Below are 18502 nucleotides of genomic sequence, written 5' to 3'. Positions count from 1 at the left end.
ATGTATTTAACCCATCACAATAGTGACAGAAGCACATATAAAAGAAAAATATAGCAAGTATTAGTGTAGTATTGTCATTATTTATAATATGCTCTTCACTTGATTTCAGGAATGGACTACATCAAACAACACATTGCAGATCCCTCCTTACAGTTCAGTGAGGCCAACAGGTCCAGCTCATCGGATGAAGATGACTTCTTCTCTTCCCTGCACGGTTCGAAGGCACAAGACGGTGCCAAACAGCTAGATGCTTACTTGTCCTGTTCAGTAGATAACATGGACTTGCTAAAATCCTTTCCAGCTGTCTGCAAGTTGTCTGTTAAGCTGAACACACCTCTACCTGCATCAGCAGCCTGTGAAAGGCTATTCAGCACTGCAGGATTAATCTTCAGCCCCAGGAGAGCGAGACTGAATTCGCTCAATTTTAAAAATCAGCTACTTTTGAGAATAAACAGAAAATGTCTGCATTCTGAAAAATGACTGTGCTTTATGCATACAAGTTGCATACAGAAGGAAGTAAGCTGTGGTGGAAGACGCACAAGATATTAATCTCAGTGTTTAAGGTTCTCTGATCACTTGCTTTGTTGGGTGCCCTTCAGATTTATGAAGATATTCATAAAATAAATGAAGTGATATTCAATTTTTTGAGTGCTTTCTTTAATACCAACATTACATATTAAAACTTCATACCTGTACTTTTACTTTCAATACTTGAGTACGTTTTAAAGACGACAGACTACTTTTAATACTTAAGTACAAAAAATATTGAATACTTTAATACTTCTACTTGAGTACGGTGCTTAAAGAAGACTTCTACTTCTACTCAAGTCATTTTATGGTATAGTATCTGTACTTTTACTCAAGTATGGGTCTCTGCTACTTTTTACATCTCTGGAACTCAGCTCCAACTTCCAGGAGAAAACTCAACAAGCGTCGAGGTAAACAAGGCGCGCAGCTGGTGAAACTTAAGGCCCGTTTGGCTTGTTCTTCGGAGGCTCTTCTGACCCACGATGGATTGGTTCCTCGTCATTCTGAGTCTGTCTGCCTTCGATCCTCTGGTCCCTTCTATGTGCTCGTCAGGGTCCCCCTCCTTTCCATCTGAAGTAGTCTGTCACCTGAAGCCCTCAGGATCCGGTTTGGACTCTGGTCCCTCTCGACTGCTGAAAGGCGTTTTTGATGTCGTTGTTCCAGGTGTCCCAGCTATAATTAATAGTTTTCTTGTGTCTGGAACTGTCCCCGTTAATCTGAAATGTGCAGTTTTTCACCCTTTTATTAAAAAGCCAAACCTGGACCCGGTGTCCTTACGGACCCTTTCCACTTTTAGACCTGTCTCAAAACTGTTAGAGAAAGCTCCAGACGAACCCACCTAGCTGAAAATCTGACTGGTTTTTCAGTCTGGTTTTAAAACATTTCACAGCACTGAGTCTACAGTTTTAAAGGTTTTTAACAACCTTTTATTCGTTACGCACGCTGGTGTCTCATCCAGTTTAGTTAGTTTAGATCTCAGTGCTGCCTTTGATACCGTTGACCGAAGCATCCTCATTTCTAGGCTGCAGCTTTAAACTGTTTTAAATTGTATTTAAGTGACAGGAGTTTTTCTGTTACATTGGGAGACTTCTCCTCCTCTTCAGCTCCCCTCACCTGAGGGGTCCCCCAGGGGTCCATCCATGGTCCAGTCCTCTTTTTGCTGTGTATGCTTCCTCTAGGCTCCATTCTTAAGAAACATGGGGTCTTTTTTCACACCCACACAGATGATTCTCAAATTTATGTTAGAAGTTTTACTGGGCGCCTAAATGAGGTCAAAGTTTGGATGGCAAAACATTTCCTGAAGTTAAAGGGGACATATCATGAAAAATCCACTTTTTTTAGCCCTTAAATACACGTTTTTACGCACTATTAGTGTTTATAAATGCATTCTCTCCTGATGCTATGTATATATCTTTATATTCTTTTTGGGTCATATTTTTCAGTCTGTTTAGTTTTCTCTATTATCTTTTATGTTTCGTTATCTATTACGTCACAGTATTTGCTGTGGGTCTGCTAAATAAGGTCATGGACTTCCGGGTATCTAATTTTGTGAATCCGCTATTTTATTTTATTTTTTTCTCAAAGCGATTCTGTAGTCCACGTTTAGTTATGCCGATGTTACCAGTAGACAAGTCAAAATGTGCAGTGTTGTGTCTATCAACCCACACAATTCCTTCCCCCCGGCATCAGAGTCTCTTCGAAGTGCCTGGTTGGATTTAATTGTTCACAGAAATGTACCAACATCAGTGGGGAAAGTCCTTTTTGTTTGCGTGAAGCACTTCAAGGATGAGTGCTTCAGCAATCTCCACCAGCATAAAGATGGATTTGCTGAAAGACTGCGTCTGAATGAATCAGTTCCTTCTCTCTATAGAAAAGACAGACACAGCAAAGCGGTAGGCTCCAAATAACTCTAAAATTACATCAAGCTTTATTTTAGACATGCATTTTGCATGTTGATATGATGTACCTGCCGTTGTTTTGATAGTATTAGCATTGTGCGTTCTGCTTCTGTTAGTGCTGAACTTTTAGCTTCCTACCTGAGGATATAATTGTACTGTGTGCTAACTTTTAGCTTCCTACCTGAGGATATAACTGTACTGTGTGCTTTAAATAAAATGATTTGGCTTTGTTTTTTGCCGTTTTGTGTAGTGGAACACATGATCCAAATGCATTCAGTGACTTTCTTGACGCTAGCATTAGCTAACTCCTTAACAATGTTGAGGCCTTGTTTATCTTATTCATAATGTGGTAGTGTGGAAAAAGTAGTGTTGGGGGTGGGAGGACAACAGCTGGTAGAGACTGCATGGGATAATGAAAAATACATGAAAGTGTTTGGGGAACTTATCAGTGAAGGACGAACAGAAAGGAAGAGAGGAGGACTTGAACATGTAATGACGGACGGACACGTTTTCAGTTGTTGACATCTCTGTAAACTTGCCAATAAAAAGTTTCTCTGTCGGTAGATAATTGTGTAGCTGCAATGAAACTACAAAAGTGGTCAAATGGGGTGGAGTGGAATCTTTGTGCGACCTGGATGGAGGCAGGACATGAAATGCCTCATTCATTCAGGCCGATAGTAGCTAAATTCGTTCTCCACAAAGAAAAAGAAGAGGTGAAGCGTTGCGGCAGACAGCTTCGTGGGACTGACCTTAGTATGAGTGATCAGTTTCCCAGAGAAATCCTGGAGCGTCGCAAGATCTTGTTCCCCATCAGGAGAAAATTCCTGGACGGAGGAGCCCGCGCTGTCATCTCGGTGGACAAGCTTTACGTTAATGGACAGCTACATCGTGACCATAACACCACTCCCTGGCTCTACTGACCTCAGATATGTATCCACACAATGCACACTTTGCACAGGTGTTATAAACGCTAATCAGACTCACTGGGCTTAAGTCACAGAGTTTAATGTTTGTTCACAATAGACAATAATACTGCCAGTCTCTAATGTTCACAAAATGGACTTATATTTTATGGGTTCGTTTTCTTTTTTCACCCACTTCCCCCTCTTTTTTGTCGTTTTCTTCCCGCTTTATTCTTCTTTTCCTCTCTCTCTGCACTCTTTTTTGTTTTTCTTTTTTTCTAGCTGCCACCTCACGGAACCATATAACACTAATGCTAAGCTGCACAGTACATTTAGTAATACCTGCATATATAACCCAACACTCACATTTATTAATTCAAGTACATTTAATAACATTCAACACAGGCACACAACATTACGCATACATATTCATACACTTACACACACACACATACACATTTATATTAACAAGAAGCATCCAACACTCACTTTTTCATCACAAGCATGACCATCCTTAGATTTATCACTTGGAATGTGCATGGAGCTGGGACCAGAGAGAAGAGACTAAAAATCTTTAATAGATTAAATGATCTGCAGGCAGACATTGTGTTCTTACAGGAGATTCATATGACAAAAACATCAGTTAATGCTCTCTCTACAACCCAGTTTCCTCATGTTTACTCAGCCTGTTTTAACTCCAGACAGAGAGGGGTAGCCATTTTGATACTTTGAGGAACACGAGAATCACACCACCGACTAAAAGCTGGAGATTTAATACAGCGCTGCTTAAAGATCCAGACTTTATCAGCTATTTCACAAAAGAATGGGCTATATACTGAGAAAACAATGACAAACCAGGAGTCTCAGCATGTGTTCTGTGGGAAGCAGGGAAAGCGGTAATGCGAGGCAAAATCATCTCTTTTGCGTCACATAAAAAAAAAGAACGAAAACTCAAAAATATTAGAATTAGAAATAAGAATTAAATCATTAGAGGACGCCTACAGTGCTTCACCAGATGAACCAACGATGAACCAAATAAGGAAGGCTAGACTGGAATTAAATGAAATAATCAACAAGAGAACAGAATTTCTGGTGCAAAGATTACGCTTGGAGACATTTGAACACAGTAATAAATCCGGAAGATTTTTAGCTAACCAGTTAAAAATAAATAAGGAAAAATCTACCATATCTGCTGTTAAAGATTCAATAGGTAATATTACGCATGACCCAGATGCAATAAACAACATCTTTAGAGATTTCTATAAAACTCTGTATACATCACACTTAGATCCATCAGACAATGATATCCATCATTTTCTTAACAACATAGATCTTCCAGGTTTACAGCAGGAACAAGTCACGGCCTTAGATTCCCCCCTCACAGTGGAGGAGCTACATGAAGCCCTTAAACATATGCCCTGTAAAAAAGCCCCAGGTCCGGATGGCTTCCCAGCAGAGTTCTATAAAGAATTCTGGTCAATACTGGCCCCAACATTTTTCAAAATGGTGACACAAATAAAGGAAAATGGTTACTTACCCCCAAACATAAACTCTGCCACCATTACTGTACTATTAAAACCAGGTAAAGACCCCACAATACCATCTAGCTACAGACCCATATCACTGATAAATGCAGACCTTAAAATAATTTGCAAAGCATTAGCTGGAAGGTTGGAGAAAGTAACCCCTATCATTATACACCCTGATCAAACAGGCTTTATAAAGGGCAGATATTCCACTGTTAACATGTGGAGACTAATTAATATAATAGATTATTCTACCATCAATAACCTGGAAACAATAATAGTTTCTTTAGATGCAGAGAAAACTTTTGATCGTGTTAACTGGAAATATTTACTAGCTACTCTAAACAGATTCGGCTTTGGCCCATCTTTCATTAACTGGATTAAAATCTTATACAGTTCTCCTAATGCGAGTGTTAGAACAAACGACCAGACCTCTCCAAGTTTTAATCTACAAAGGGGTACCAGACAAGGTTGTCCACTATCTCCCTCACTTTTTGCTATATTTATTGAACCGCTAGCCGCTGCAATTAGACAAAATAAAGCTATTAAAGGCATTCAGTCCAAAAATATATTTCATAAAATAAGTCTTTATGCTGATGACGTTTTACTATTCCTCCAGAACTCACAAACCTCTCTATCTGAAACAATCTCACTAATTAATAAATTCTCATCACTGTCGGACTACTCCGTTAACTGGTCTAAGAGTACAGTTCTACCCATCAACTGTAGCTTTCAAAATCTACCCAGCATCACCTTAAAATCAGGTAACATTAGATACCTAGGTATAAATATTCCCTCCAGGCTCTCAGAACTAACAAAACTTAATCACACTCACCTTCTTAAGACTATAGAAGATGATCTTGCTCGCTGGAAATCTCTACTCATTTCACTCATGGGGAGAGTCGCCACCATAAAAATGATGGTTCTACCCAGAATCAACTATTTGTTTTCTATGATTCCTATGAAACCCCCCTCTACCTGGTTTAAATCGCTAGAATCACACATCTCCCGATTTCTCTGGAAAAATAAACCACCCCGGATCAGTTTAAAAACTTTACAGAAGCCGAAAGATAGAGGAGGATTAGACTTGCCTAACTTTCAACATTACTTCCTAGCTAATAGATTGCAATATGTCCTAAAATGGCTCAAACCTAGTCCACTAGATGACCTGTGGATAGACATAGAACAAACATTTTGTGACAATTTGGAAATTTCTGATATTCCTTTTTTCAGCTTAAGTATAAAAAAGCAAAAGTGCTTTAAAAGTGTCAACATCAGCACTTCTCTGACAGCCTGGTGGGAATTTCTCAATAAAACCAACTCCTCAATAATACCATGTAAACTCACACCCATCTGGAACAATCCTGATATTCTACTAAACAAAAATATGCTAACCAATGGATTAACCAAGGAATTAAATACTTTGAACATATTATCCATAACAGAAACATTTTATCTTTTAATACACTCTCATCACAATATGGGATTAACAGCAACAGATTCTTAGAATATCAACAGCTCAAAACCGTAATACACACAAAATTCCCCCTTCACCGAACAGATCTGGAACTTCCTCCAATAGTAGCAGATTTTATGGACCTCTGTACCCCCAAATTACTTTCAAAAATATACAGATTAATGTTAGAAATAGATGACTCAAATTCCCTACCTACTTCAAAATGGGAGATAGATTTATCCATCAATCCTAGTCAACCATTTTGGTTACAAATATGTCTTAATGCCTTTAATATGACAGACAGCCCAAATTTACAACTCATACAATACAAAGTCCTCCATAGAACGCATTATACAGGACAAAGGATGTTCAAGATGGGTCTTAATCACTCCGATATCTGCACACAGTGCACAGGTAACACAGCAGATGATTACTTACACGCTTTATGGCTTTGTGCACCTGTCCAGAAGTTCTGGAATAAGGTCTGTGAGGATTTATCAACATGGGTTAGATGTAACATTCCTGCATGTCCAAAACTTTGTTTACTGGGTGACCTAAGTGACATTAATATAGACACTAACAAAGCACATATGGTCCTCACGGCCTTATGTATCGCAAAGAAAACTATTCTAGTGAACTGGAAGTCTAAAAACAATCTAAATATTAACCACTACAGAAATCTCCTGTTGGATTACATCAGTCTAGAGTCTGTATCGGCATCCATTAAACACCAATCAGTTAACTCTCAGTCTTCCTGGACCCCGCTGATTAGTCACATCACGTAGTGGGAAGGGGTGCTGGGTAGTGATGCGCGGGTCGGGGTTTTTTCCGACCCGCGGGTCCCGCTCTTTTAAAAAAATTGGACCGCACCAACCCGCCCCGCACCTCCGCTTCTATTTTTTCAACCCGACCCGACCCGACCCGCCCCATTAAAACACATCTTACGACATTGACGAATGCTTTTATTTAGTCTGAGAAAGGTGCATATGGTCTCCTAAATTGGCACTGGACACTGGCAACACAAAATGTATTTTCATTTGAACATTAAGCCTATAAACATAAATAGGCAAATTAATAAAGTGTTTTAAAGCGTTTAAGCGTTAAAGTGTTATAAAGCTAATGCTGCTGTTGTTGTCTGCACTGATTACCTCGTTGAACCTGTCCCAAATCTGTGATTTAGCCATTTGACCCTCCTTCTTCTTTTTAAGGACGTAAACTCCCGAACGAAGATTATTCAACACTATTTCCATCTTTTGTTGCTTGTCTGCTTGGCGCTTTCTGCACGTAGCGTGCGTAGCCTATTACGCGCCTACGTGGACATTACGTTATAAAACGTGACCTGTGTTTAAATAACTGATAAATATTTTGTCTTACATATTATAGTAACAAAATGTAGACACTGATTAAGGTCTTTATTTTCAGTTTGACAAAAAATAAAATTAATAGATAGAACTAGATATTTCAGAATAGTAAACCACACCAACCCGCCCCGCGGTGAAGTGAAAATTCTTTGACCCGCCCCAACCCGACCCGCGGGTTAGGTGGCGGCCCGCGCATCACTAGTGCTGGGGTCTAGTCGTTCTGTGGGGGTCAAGGGTGGGGCTGGCTGGGGGGCATTGGGGGTCCATTGGCCCTGGCCGTTTCTCTGGGTCGGTGGTCGGGGGGGCCATTGAGTAGGGGACGGTGTGGCTGACTGGCTCCGGGGCCTTGGGGGCCTGGGGGCTGGTGCTCACTGGGGACGGGCCGGGGGGCGACTGGGGGTCCGGGGCGGTTGGGGGGCTGGCCTGGGGCTGGGCGGCCGGGTTGCTGGGGTGGGGGCCGGGCGGGGGGCGGGAGCCCCGGGGTCCCAGTTGTGCCCCTCCCTGAGCCCCTCTCCTCCCCCGCCACCCCACATCACACACACTACACATAGGGCACTGTGTGGCGGGTGGAGGCGGTGGGTTTGGCTGGGGGGTCCCCATTGCGGGATCCCCCGGTGGACCCCTGTGACTGCCCGCCCCACTAGATTTTAATCACAACCTAGACATCAATATACATTTAGGGCCTCGGGGGGATGGGCACATGGGCTGTGGGTGGGCGGAAAGGAGCCACCGAGGTGGCCCTTCCTCCATCCCCTCCCTTTGTGACCTCTCTCCCCCCGATTTTATTTACATGTTAGACACTACCACATTTAACAGTACTGCACTACACACATAACACACACTCACACACACTGAGGGAGTCCTGAGGGGGTCCTGCTGCCTGGCAGCAGTGGGACCCATCACCATCTCATGGCTCCTTCCAGTTTTTAATTGCATTATAAATAGCCCATACTCATGCACACACAACTCAGGCTGGGGGGCAGGGGGACCGGGGTCTTCCTACGCCCTCGTGTCCCGGGATGCACTCGGGGCTGCGGGGGGTGGAGGTTCGGTGCCTGCCTGGAGTCCTGTGTGGGGTGCTGCTGGGCGGCATCTGCCCTGGGGGCTGCCCTCGGTGCCGCATCGGGGGGCTGGTGAGACCCCGGGGAGAATGTATGTGGTTGTGTGGGTGTGTGTATGTGGAGAGGGTCGGGTCTGGGGCCCACCAGGCCCTAGACTCCCTGGGGTGCCCCTGGTGGGGGCGGGGGGTGGGTGGGTAAGGGTTGGGGTAAAGAGGTTTTTTTTTGGGGGGGGGGGGGGGGGCCTTCGGACATGTTCTTGTCCCTGGAGTGCCTAGCCTTGGTGTTGGGTTGGTGTGGCCCACTGTGGTTTTGCCTGGGGCGGTCGGGCCCCGTCGGGTTCCTGGGTGGGGCTTTGCTGGGGGGAAAGGGTGGCCCTTGGGCCTGTGGGGCGCCTGCCCTCCGTGCGGCCCGCGCCGCAGCGCCCGCTGGGCCTGCTCGCCATCGCCCTGGGCTGCCCGGTGCCCGGTGCCCCTGCCCCGTCGCGCCGGGGGTTCCGGTCTGGGGACCCCTCTGCTCTGGTCCGGGTGGGCCGCTGCTCTGTCTGCTTTGGCTGTCCCGGGCTTGGTACTCTGTGGATCTGCTTGGCCTTTGGGGCCTCGGGCTCTCCCCGTCATCCGCTGATGCTTCGGGGTGCGGCGTGATCGCGGCCCCCTTGCAGGTACACATTTCCTCCCTGTTGCATGGCCACACATGCATATTAACACGTGCATGCTCACAAACGTGCTCGTCTCTCCATCCGCTTCTCACTAGATGTAGCTGATGTTTGTGTGTTGGTACGTTCATCTGCAGGTACGTTTGATGACTATTGTAATTTTTCATATTATCATCATTCTATCTTTCTTTCGGTATCATGTAGTACTGTGGTAGTTTATGTTGTTGTTTTTTTTTTGTGATATGTTCTGGGCAGCATAGACAACTGTTATTTCTACATTTTAATCCTGTCCTTTTCTCCCTTTTTTTTTTCTCTCTCTCTCTCTTCCTCTATCTCCCTGTCAGGTTCGGCACTGACATATAAGACTAAAGAAAATAAGATTACAATAAAAATAATAAAAATATCAAGGGCAGCCATGTATATAACAGGTCTCCCTTGGTAGAGCAAATCTGTCAAGCAAAATATGGCACACAGACCACCGTTCTGTATGTTAGGATGCTGGACAGGACAGGGTTAAAAAAAAAAAAAGAAATGCCTCATTCACATTTAAAGAGGCTGCACCAAAACGAGTCGCTCTAAAGACGCGCCTCAGAACAGGGTTAACAAGGGGTGTGTGGAGCCAGAATACCCAGGAATTCAGACCAAAGCATTGCGGTTCTACTTTATAAAGACCATAAATGAATGATTTATATGTGCAAAGGAAGGATTTAAAAGCATGATATGTCCACTTTAAATGAAGATAAAACTGAAGTCCTGTTGTCTGGGCCTTCTAACCCCCGTCCTAATCAGACCCTGCAAATTTAGGAGTGATTTTTGATCATGTGTTTTTACTCGATAAGCAGATTAATCCAGTTATCAGAGCTTCTAGGAATCATGTCTAAGGTTGAACCACTCCTTTCCTGTTCTGACCTGGAGAAAGTGATTCATGCTTTTATCTCTTCGAGCTGTAACAGTCTAGATTCAGGTCTAAGTCCATCTCTGTTGTCTCGCCTGTAGCTTGTTCAAACGTAAACCTGATCATATCACACCAGTTTCAGCTTCTCTGCACTGGTTCCCAGTCCGTTTCAGAGTGGATTTAATATTTTGTTTTCCAGTGTTTAAGCGGGCCTGCCCCCTCCTATCTTTCCAACCTTTAACAAGACCCGCTCCTTCCAGAACCTGTAGATCAGCTGATCAGATGCTTGTTGTTGTCCTGGGGTCCGGGTTAAAACACTGGGAGGTTTTTTAGAAGTTGGTCCCAGACTGTGGACCTGACCCTACCTCCACATCAGGACCTCACCAACACTGGCTTCATTTTATTCCCTGGCTTTCATCTCTGACAGAACTTCGACGTTCAGGCCTTTGTGCTGTTTTTAACCTGCTAACAAAGAAACTTTATTGGATTTGACTGTCTCACAACCACTGAACAGCACAGGTAAAATTACACTAAGCTGTGAAAGGTATAAGACAATCTGGCCTTTCGCGAACACACATCTAGTCGTTTGATTTACCTGGACAGATGTGAACAGGTGTGTTGATAGGTGCAAAGAAGTTCAAAGAGGTATAAACAGGTGTGAGCAGGTGTAAGCAGGTTAGAACAGGTGTGAACAGGTATGGACAGGTGTAAACAGGTGAGACACTGACCTGGGCAGCTGGGCTTTGACCTGCCTCTGACACAGGCTGTGGTAGCGCTCCACCTTCAGGAAGCCTTGGTTGAGAACACGCTGGCAGATCATATCCATACGTTTACACACCTGGAGAGAAGAAGCCAACAGGTACGCTCAGTCCACCTGTGTGCCCAACTAAAGACTAAAGGAAGAAGTCTCTGTAGTTTTACAGTGACAGCAGACATCCAGATGAACTCAAATGCAATACCGCAAATGGAAACTGATGTCACAAAGATACAGACAAATGCTTATTGATCCTCATATTATTGATGCAGATATCACCGTAACAAGCAGTCACCTAGTCTCACCGGAACCTGCAGATCACCTGGTCTCACCCTAACCAGATGTCACCTGGTCTCACCGTAACCAGCAGATCACCTAGTCTCACCTTAACCAGCAGATCACCTAGTCTCACCCTAACCAGATGTCACCTGGTCTCACCGTAACCAGCAGATCACCTAGTCTCACCTTAACCAGCAGATCACCTAGTCTCACCCTAACCAGATGTCACCTGGTCTCACCGTAACCAGCAGATCAGCTAGTCTCACCTTAACCAGCAGATCACCTAGTCTCACCCTAACCAGATGTCACCTGGTCTCACCGTAACCAGCAGATCACCTAGTCTCACCTTAACCAGCAGATCACCTAGTCTCACCCTAACCAGATGTCACCTGGTCTCACCGTAACCAGCAGATCAGCTAGTCTCACCTTAACCAGCAGATCACCTAGTCTCACCCTAACCAGATGTCACCTGGTCTCACCGTAACCAGCAGATCACCTAGTCTCACCCTAACCAGATGTCACCTGGTCTCACCGTAACCAGCAGATCACCTAGTCTCACCTTAACCAGCAGATCACCTAGTCTCACCCTAACCAGATGTCACCTGGTCTCACCGTAACCAGCAGATCACCTAGTCTCACCTTAACCAGCAGATCACCTAGTCTCTCCCTAACCAGATGTCACCTGGTCTCATCGTAACCAGCAGATCACCTGGTCTCACTGGAACCAGCAGTCACCTGGTCTCACCGGAACCAGCAGTCACTAGTCTCACCGGAACCAGCAGATCACCTAGTCTCACCATAACCAGCAGATCACCTAGTCTCACCGTAACCAGCAGATCACCTAGTCTCACCGTAACCAGCAGATCACCTAGTCTCACCGTAACCAGCAGATCACCTAGTCTCACCGGAACCAGCAGATCACCTAGTCTCACCTAGCTGCTCTACAGTCCTGGGCCTCATTTCTAAAGCTGGCACAGGTACAAAAACCAGCATATGCCAGTTCTAGTCAACTTCTTGGATTTATAAAAACCAAACTTGGTGGGAGAATGTCCCTACATCCACAGCTACTCTGACCCTGCCGTATAAATCTGGAAAAACTGGAAACTGCGACACCAACATTCCTGAATAAAACCAAAGAGATGATGTGAGACATTTGATCAGAATCACATATTACCTTTCACACCACATGTTAGAAATTAAAGATATTTGCAGAAATTAATAAACAGGCATGTTTGATATTGATATTGAAGAAAAAATCAGGATTAACAGAGAAAGAGATGTTTGTTATTAATCAGAAGCTTGACCAGTTATACATGTTCTGTCATCGTGGAACAAAACTTCCATGTTATAAAAATTTCTTCGTGCGTATGGCGTATCGGATGTTTGTCCTTGTCTAAATCCTACTTCTAGATTGTATTCCTTTTTTTCACAGGTCTATTTTATTCTTCATGAATAGACTATTTTTTAATTGATAAAAATCGTATTCTTCTTGTTATCCAATGTGACTATGAAGCAATAGTAATTTCTAACAATGCTCCACTGTCCCTGAAGTTCCAGATGCCTGTTTCACAAGTTGTTTATCATCCATGATGTTTGAATAATCAATGGCTTTCTGATGAAAGCAGCTGTCAATCTCATCAATAAAACCCACCATAAAACCGGTGAAAACATGGTGAAAAGACAGGTAGAATTATTGCACAGTAATTATCAGAAAACTGCAACTCAGTGTATTCCTAAAATAACAGATGAACTTCATAAGTGCATAAATTAACTAGATTTTTCATAAGTTTTACTCCACGTTATGTACATCAGAGTCACTGAAAGATGAGCGCTTATTCGAGTCCTTTTTTGATTAATTAAACATTCCCTCTGTTAATGAGCAAACTGCAGCCAACCTAGAAGAGTCGTTTACAGTCCTGACGGGGTTCCAAGTGAATTTTAAAAAATTACCATTGAGTTAACTCCTGTGTTACTTTCTGTATACCACGAACCCTCCTTTTCTAGCATGCTACCTCCAACAATGCATCTGGCCACTATTTCTTTTATTCTTAAAAAGGAGAAAAATCCATTGAAAACTGGTTTCTGTCGCCCCATCTAACTAAATGTGGATAGCAAAATACTAGCTAAAATGATAGCTCACCTAGCTATCACCTGTTCTCAACCTGGTTAAAAAGGTGGGCTCTGTTTATGTTGTGATTCAGTGAACCTTTTTACCAGCCTCCTATTTTCATCTTTCTTTCTTTTTTTAACTATATCTTTATACATTATAGTATATTTTTTTGTGTATATGTCTATTCTCAACTGTGAACTGTATGTTTCTTATATCCAATATCATATTACTACTATTCTTCTTCTTATTATTATTATTATTATTCCTTCGTAGAATTTGTTTTCCTTGTTATGATACACCGGTGCAGTCAGAATTGGTGGTGGGTGGGACTGTAGGATATTTGCAGTTTGTTTTTGTTTGATTTTTAAATATAAAAATTAATTTAAAAAAATCCATTCAGGCTAAGGCAAGGCAGTTTATTTGTATACCAAATTTCATGTACAGGACATTTCAAAGTGCTTTACATAAAACAAAAGCATTATATATTTAGAAATAGTAAAAGGCATCAACACAGCAAGATAAAATCATAAATTACATTAAAATGATTAAAAGCAAGATAAGTAAAAAAAAAAAAAAGTTAACATACGGATTTCATGCATAGGCGCATGAGAAATGTTTTTAACCTGGTTTCAAAATGTCGACATTTGGTGAAAATTTAATCTCCACTGGAAGTTTGTTCCACTTGTTTGCAGCATAACAGCTAAATGCTGCTTCTCCATGTTTAGTCTGGACTCTGGTCTGGACTAGTTGACCAGTGTCTTTGGATCTAAGAGCTCTGCTAGGTTTATATTCTCTGAACATATCACAGATGTATTCTGGGCCTAAACCATTCTGGGGTTTGTAAACGATCAGAAGGGTTTTAAAATCTATTCTGTGACTGACTGGAAACCAGTATAAACTGGAAACCAGTGTAAAACTGGTGTGATGTGTTCAGATCTCTTAGTTCTGGTTAAACTCTAGCAGCAGCATTTTGGATGAGCTGCAGATGTTTACTGCTCTTTTTAGGAAGTCCTGTTAAAGACCATTACAGTAATCCAGCCTACTGGAGATGAATGCATGGATGAGTTTCTCTTGGTCTTCCTGGGAGACTAAACTTTTAATTCTGTTGATGTTTCTGAGCTGGTAAAAAGCTTCTATCAACACTCGAAGGTTACGAACTTGGTTGGTGGTTTTAAGAGCCCGAGTCTCCAGATGTTTGCCAATGCTGACCCTCTTCTCTTTGCTACCTAACAGAATAATCTCAGTTTTGTCTTCATTTAATTGTAGAAAATTCTCCTTCAGCCAGGTGTTTATTTGCTCCAGACACTGACACAATAAGTCTATTGGGCTGCAGTCATCTGGTGACAGAGACACATAAAGTTGTGTATCATCTGCATAACTTTGATAACTAATGCTATAGTTCTGTAATATTTGACCCAAAGGGAGCATATACAAGTTGAACAGAAGAGGTCCAAGGACTGACCCCTGGGGGACTCCACAAGTCATGGCCACTTCATCATTCATAGCTGCCGATCGTAACAAGTGCCGATCTGAACCAGTTAAGAACCGCTCCGGAAAGTCCAGCCGAGTTTTCCAGCCTGTGCAACAGGATTCTGGGATTTACAGTATCAAACGCAGTGCTAAGATCCAGCAGAACCAGGACTGATACTAGACCAGAACTGATACTAGACCAGAATCAGTATTCAACCTAATGTCATTTAACACTTTGACCAGAGCTGTTTTAGGGCTGTGATGAGGTTGAAAGCTGGACTAAAATATATCAAGATTTCCACTTTCATTTAAAAAGTCATTAAGCTGGTAAAATACAACTTTCTCCATAATCTTGGAAATAAAAGAGGTTAGAGACGGTCTATAGTAGTTAATTATAGAGGCGTCTAGAGTCCTTTTCTTTAGGAGGCTTAATAGCAGCTATCTTTAGTGACTTGGGAAAAATGCCTGATGCCAGTGAGCTGTTAACTATCAGTAGGAGATCACTTTCTACTGAGGTAAAAACTGTTTTTAAAAAGTCGGATGGTATCATGTCCAGAGTGCATGTTGTTGATTTCAAATGCCAAACTGTTTCTTGTAGGATTTTTTAATCAACCATATTAAATTGCGACATGACATCAGAAATATTTCCGGGTTTTAGACACAGACTAGTTTTCTTGTTTGACTGTGTGGAATTAATATTTTGTTTAATTGTTTGTTTTGGCTAAAAAAGTTGGTAAACTGGTTTTATTTGTCAGTGGAAAGGAGCTCTGGGTTGAACTTGGAAGTTTTCCATCACAGCAAACGGATGCTCTTGTTAATCATTCCAGATAAATGCAGCTCTCTGGCCTTGCACAGCTCATTGTTATAGTTACGCAGGCTTTGTTTGTACAGCTCATAGTGAATTTGAAGTTTATTTTTCCGCCATTTCCGCTCAGTTTTTCTGCATTCTCTGTTTAGACTGGTAACCACAGTGGTGTTTCTCCATGGTGTTTTCTGTTTGCTCAAGTTGCTCTTGATTCTTATCGGTGCAACAGCATCCATTACATTGAAGACTTTCAGATTGAAATGATCCAGGAGTCCATCAACTGACTCTGCACTGGTTGTTGGTAGCATAGCTATGGCCTCCACAAACTTAGCACTTGTTCTTTCATTAATGTTCCTCTTCCTAACCGAGGAGCAGGTTGGTTGGACACTCTGAGTGATCAGTAAATCAAACAAAATACAAAAATGGTCAGACAAGGCCGAGTCAGCGACCACAACAGAAGAAATATCACCACCTTTAGAGATAACCAGATACCCAGACATCCACTACCAGGGGCAGAGGTTATTTCCCTTTGTGAGGTCACAAAAAACAGTATTATCAACATGATAGACAGTACAATTTAAATGTAGTGCAGAGTGTAAATGTATAATATTGGATGTTGTTGCTATATGGAGGAGTTGTACAGTCTGATGGCCACAGGTAGGAATGATTTCCTGTGTGGTTCAGTGGAGCATTTAGGCTGTATCAGTCTCTCACTGAGCGTACTCCTGTGTGTTCAGTAGGAAAATATCCTGAATATACAATTTATTGTATTATTTTAAAATTGTTATTTGTTCTAGAGGCCTTCATTGGACATATGCTTGACAGGACCAGGGGTCAGAGAAGGGGGTGAGCTGCAGCAGAAAGCCCTGGGACGGGACGCGGACCCTGGACCGGCTGCATGGAGGAGCTGGAGCCGCCGCATCCAAGCAGCTGTAAACAGGCTTTCTTTCATTCTTTATTAACACACAGCGGTTTGTAGAACCAGTGTTTTCTACAACAGTGTCTCCATCTCCATCTTCATCTCCATCTCCAGGTCTAGTTTAAACACCCAGGGTTCCTCCCATTTGTCCATCAGTCTATTCTAAGCCTGAAGCTTCAGCAGAAACAGATGCTGACGTTTAGGACGTCTACAGTGTTTCTATTGTCCTCCGCAGGACATCTGCAGGAGACCTGATCTCCATCAGACAGACGGGGGCATGCAGAGGTCAAAATTCATTCAACTCTCATCCAAATTTTCCTCCAACGCCAAAAAAAACTCTTAAACTGCTGGAGACAGCAGATCACACCCACATTTTCCATGTTTTACGAGGGATTCCAGCTTCATTGTCAAACATGGTGACTGTGCTGTGAGCAGAGTAAACCACAGACCCTGTAGAGAAGCAGGAAGATGCCATGCATCATTTGTGACGTCCAAACATGCAGACAGACGCAGTTCTTACTGTGATTAACATCTGGTTGCCTGGATCTGGTGTGGTTATCTGTTGTCCAAAACAAACTCAAGGTTTCCTCAAGACACCCATGATGTCAGAAAACAGTAAAACCAAGATTCCCTTCAGCTCGGTACATTACAGCCCTTCTGATTCCAGGTGATAGGCTAAGGTTTAATCTACAGTAATGACTTCATAGACAATAAAAACAAGATAAAACTATACAAGTTTTATTATCTAAGATAAATTTGTATCTTTCACATGGTTATCATTCAGGCTGATAACCAGCCTTTCTGTTCAGAATAAAAGTCCTAAACTTTAAGACAGATAAGCCGCCGTACCCGGATCACAGAGGGATCCTCAGTCTGGACGGAGGTTTGTAAGACTCCTGACTAACCACCACCTCATCTGTCTCATCATGGCTACCGATGCCCAGGGCACCGAGGCAAACATCCGCTTTTTATTCTGCTTCTCCTGTTTCCCAAACAAATTTCAGTACAGACTGAGGGAGGGAGGGAAGCATCGAAGGCTCATATCAGAGGCTGGACGGCAGCTCGTGCTAAGACCAGGAAGCACAATTATCTAAAGGTTTCCCAGAAAAACTGAACTTACATATTTGTGAAGCTGAATTTATTTATTTTTATACTCATTAAATTAAACTCATGCTTATTATGAAGGAGAAAATGAGCAAGTGAAGCAAAAGGGATAAAATATCTTCAATAGGAGAAATAAATGAGGTATTTCCAGAGTTTTATCAAGACTTTTACACACTCTGGAAAAGGTGACGGATGTTCAGAGATCCGTATCTCCGGCCTGCTCCTGGAGAACCCGATGATGGAGGAGAACTGGAACACAGAGTCACCTGGTCTGATAGATTCCCAGCGGAACATACAGATTACCCTTAACCAGTATTAAAATCCTTGTTATGGCCGAGAGGAGATATTTACAATATCAATAGTAAAAAAAAAAAAAAGGTTTAACATGATGAGACTGTGTGTGAGGGGAAAATGATGCAACCTGAAGCTTTTAACCTCTTGCTTTATTTTCTGAATGTGTTTTACTTCCAGGAAACTAACAGCGGAGCTTTTAGGAAACTTCTAGTGAGTCTGGACGCTCGTCCACCGATGCTTTTCCAGTATCTTCCCTCCACACCGTGAAAAACAACCGTGCCGCTGCCGTTGCTGTTAAACATCCCACAATGCTTTGCTGCATCACTGTGACATGGCCAAAGATCCTCCAGACACACATACACCAACAGCCAGAAATAAATATGGATCTCATCTCACTCATCTACTCAGACTCATCTAACAGACGCAGATACATCGTTCATCCCTACCAATGATGTTACCAGTTATATAGTTATTTTATCATATTTTAT

The 18502-nt window shown here is 42.5% G+C and overlaps 1 protein-coding gene across 2 annotated transcripts in view; it reads right to left on the bottom strand.

Annotated features, from left to right (window-relative positions):
* Window positions 1-18502, bottom strand: part of fbxo28 (F-box protein 28) — a 42021-nt gene that overhangs the window by 16819 nt on the left and 6700 nt on the right. For both annotated transcript variants that reach the window (XR_006013164.1, XM_042009902.1), the window contains exon 2: window positions 11008-11117. Coding sequence is in view for 1 of the 2 variants with exons in the window: in XM_042009902.1 (XP_041865836.1) it covers window positions 11008-11117 (110 nt within the window). In the remaining variant the exon portion in view is untranslated. The remainder of the gene's footprint in view (window positions 1-11007; window positions 11118-18502) is intronic.

The sequence above is a fragment of the Melanotaenia boesemani genome, chromosome 16 (genome assembly GCF_017639745.1).
Source record: "Melanotaenia boesemani isolate fMelBoe1 chromosome 16, fMelBoe1.pri, whole genome shotgun sequence".
In the NCBI taxonomy this organism is placed as follows: Eukaryota; Metazoa; Chordata; class Actinopteri; order Atheriniformes; family Melanotaeniidae; genus Melanotaenia; species Melanotaenia boesemani.
Note: the sequence above shows the minus strand (reverse complement) of the source record. Positions and strands in the feature narration are given on the sequence as shown.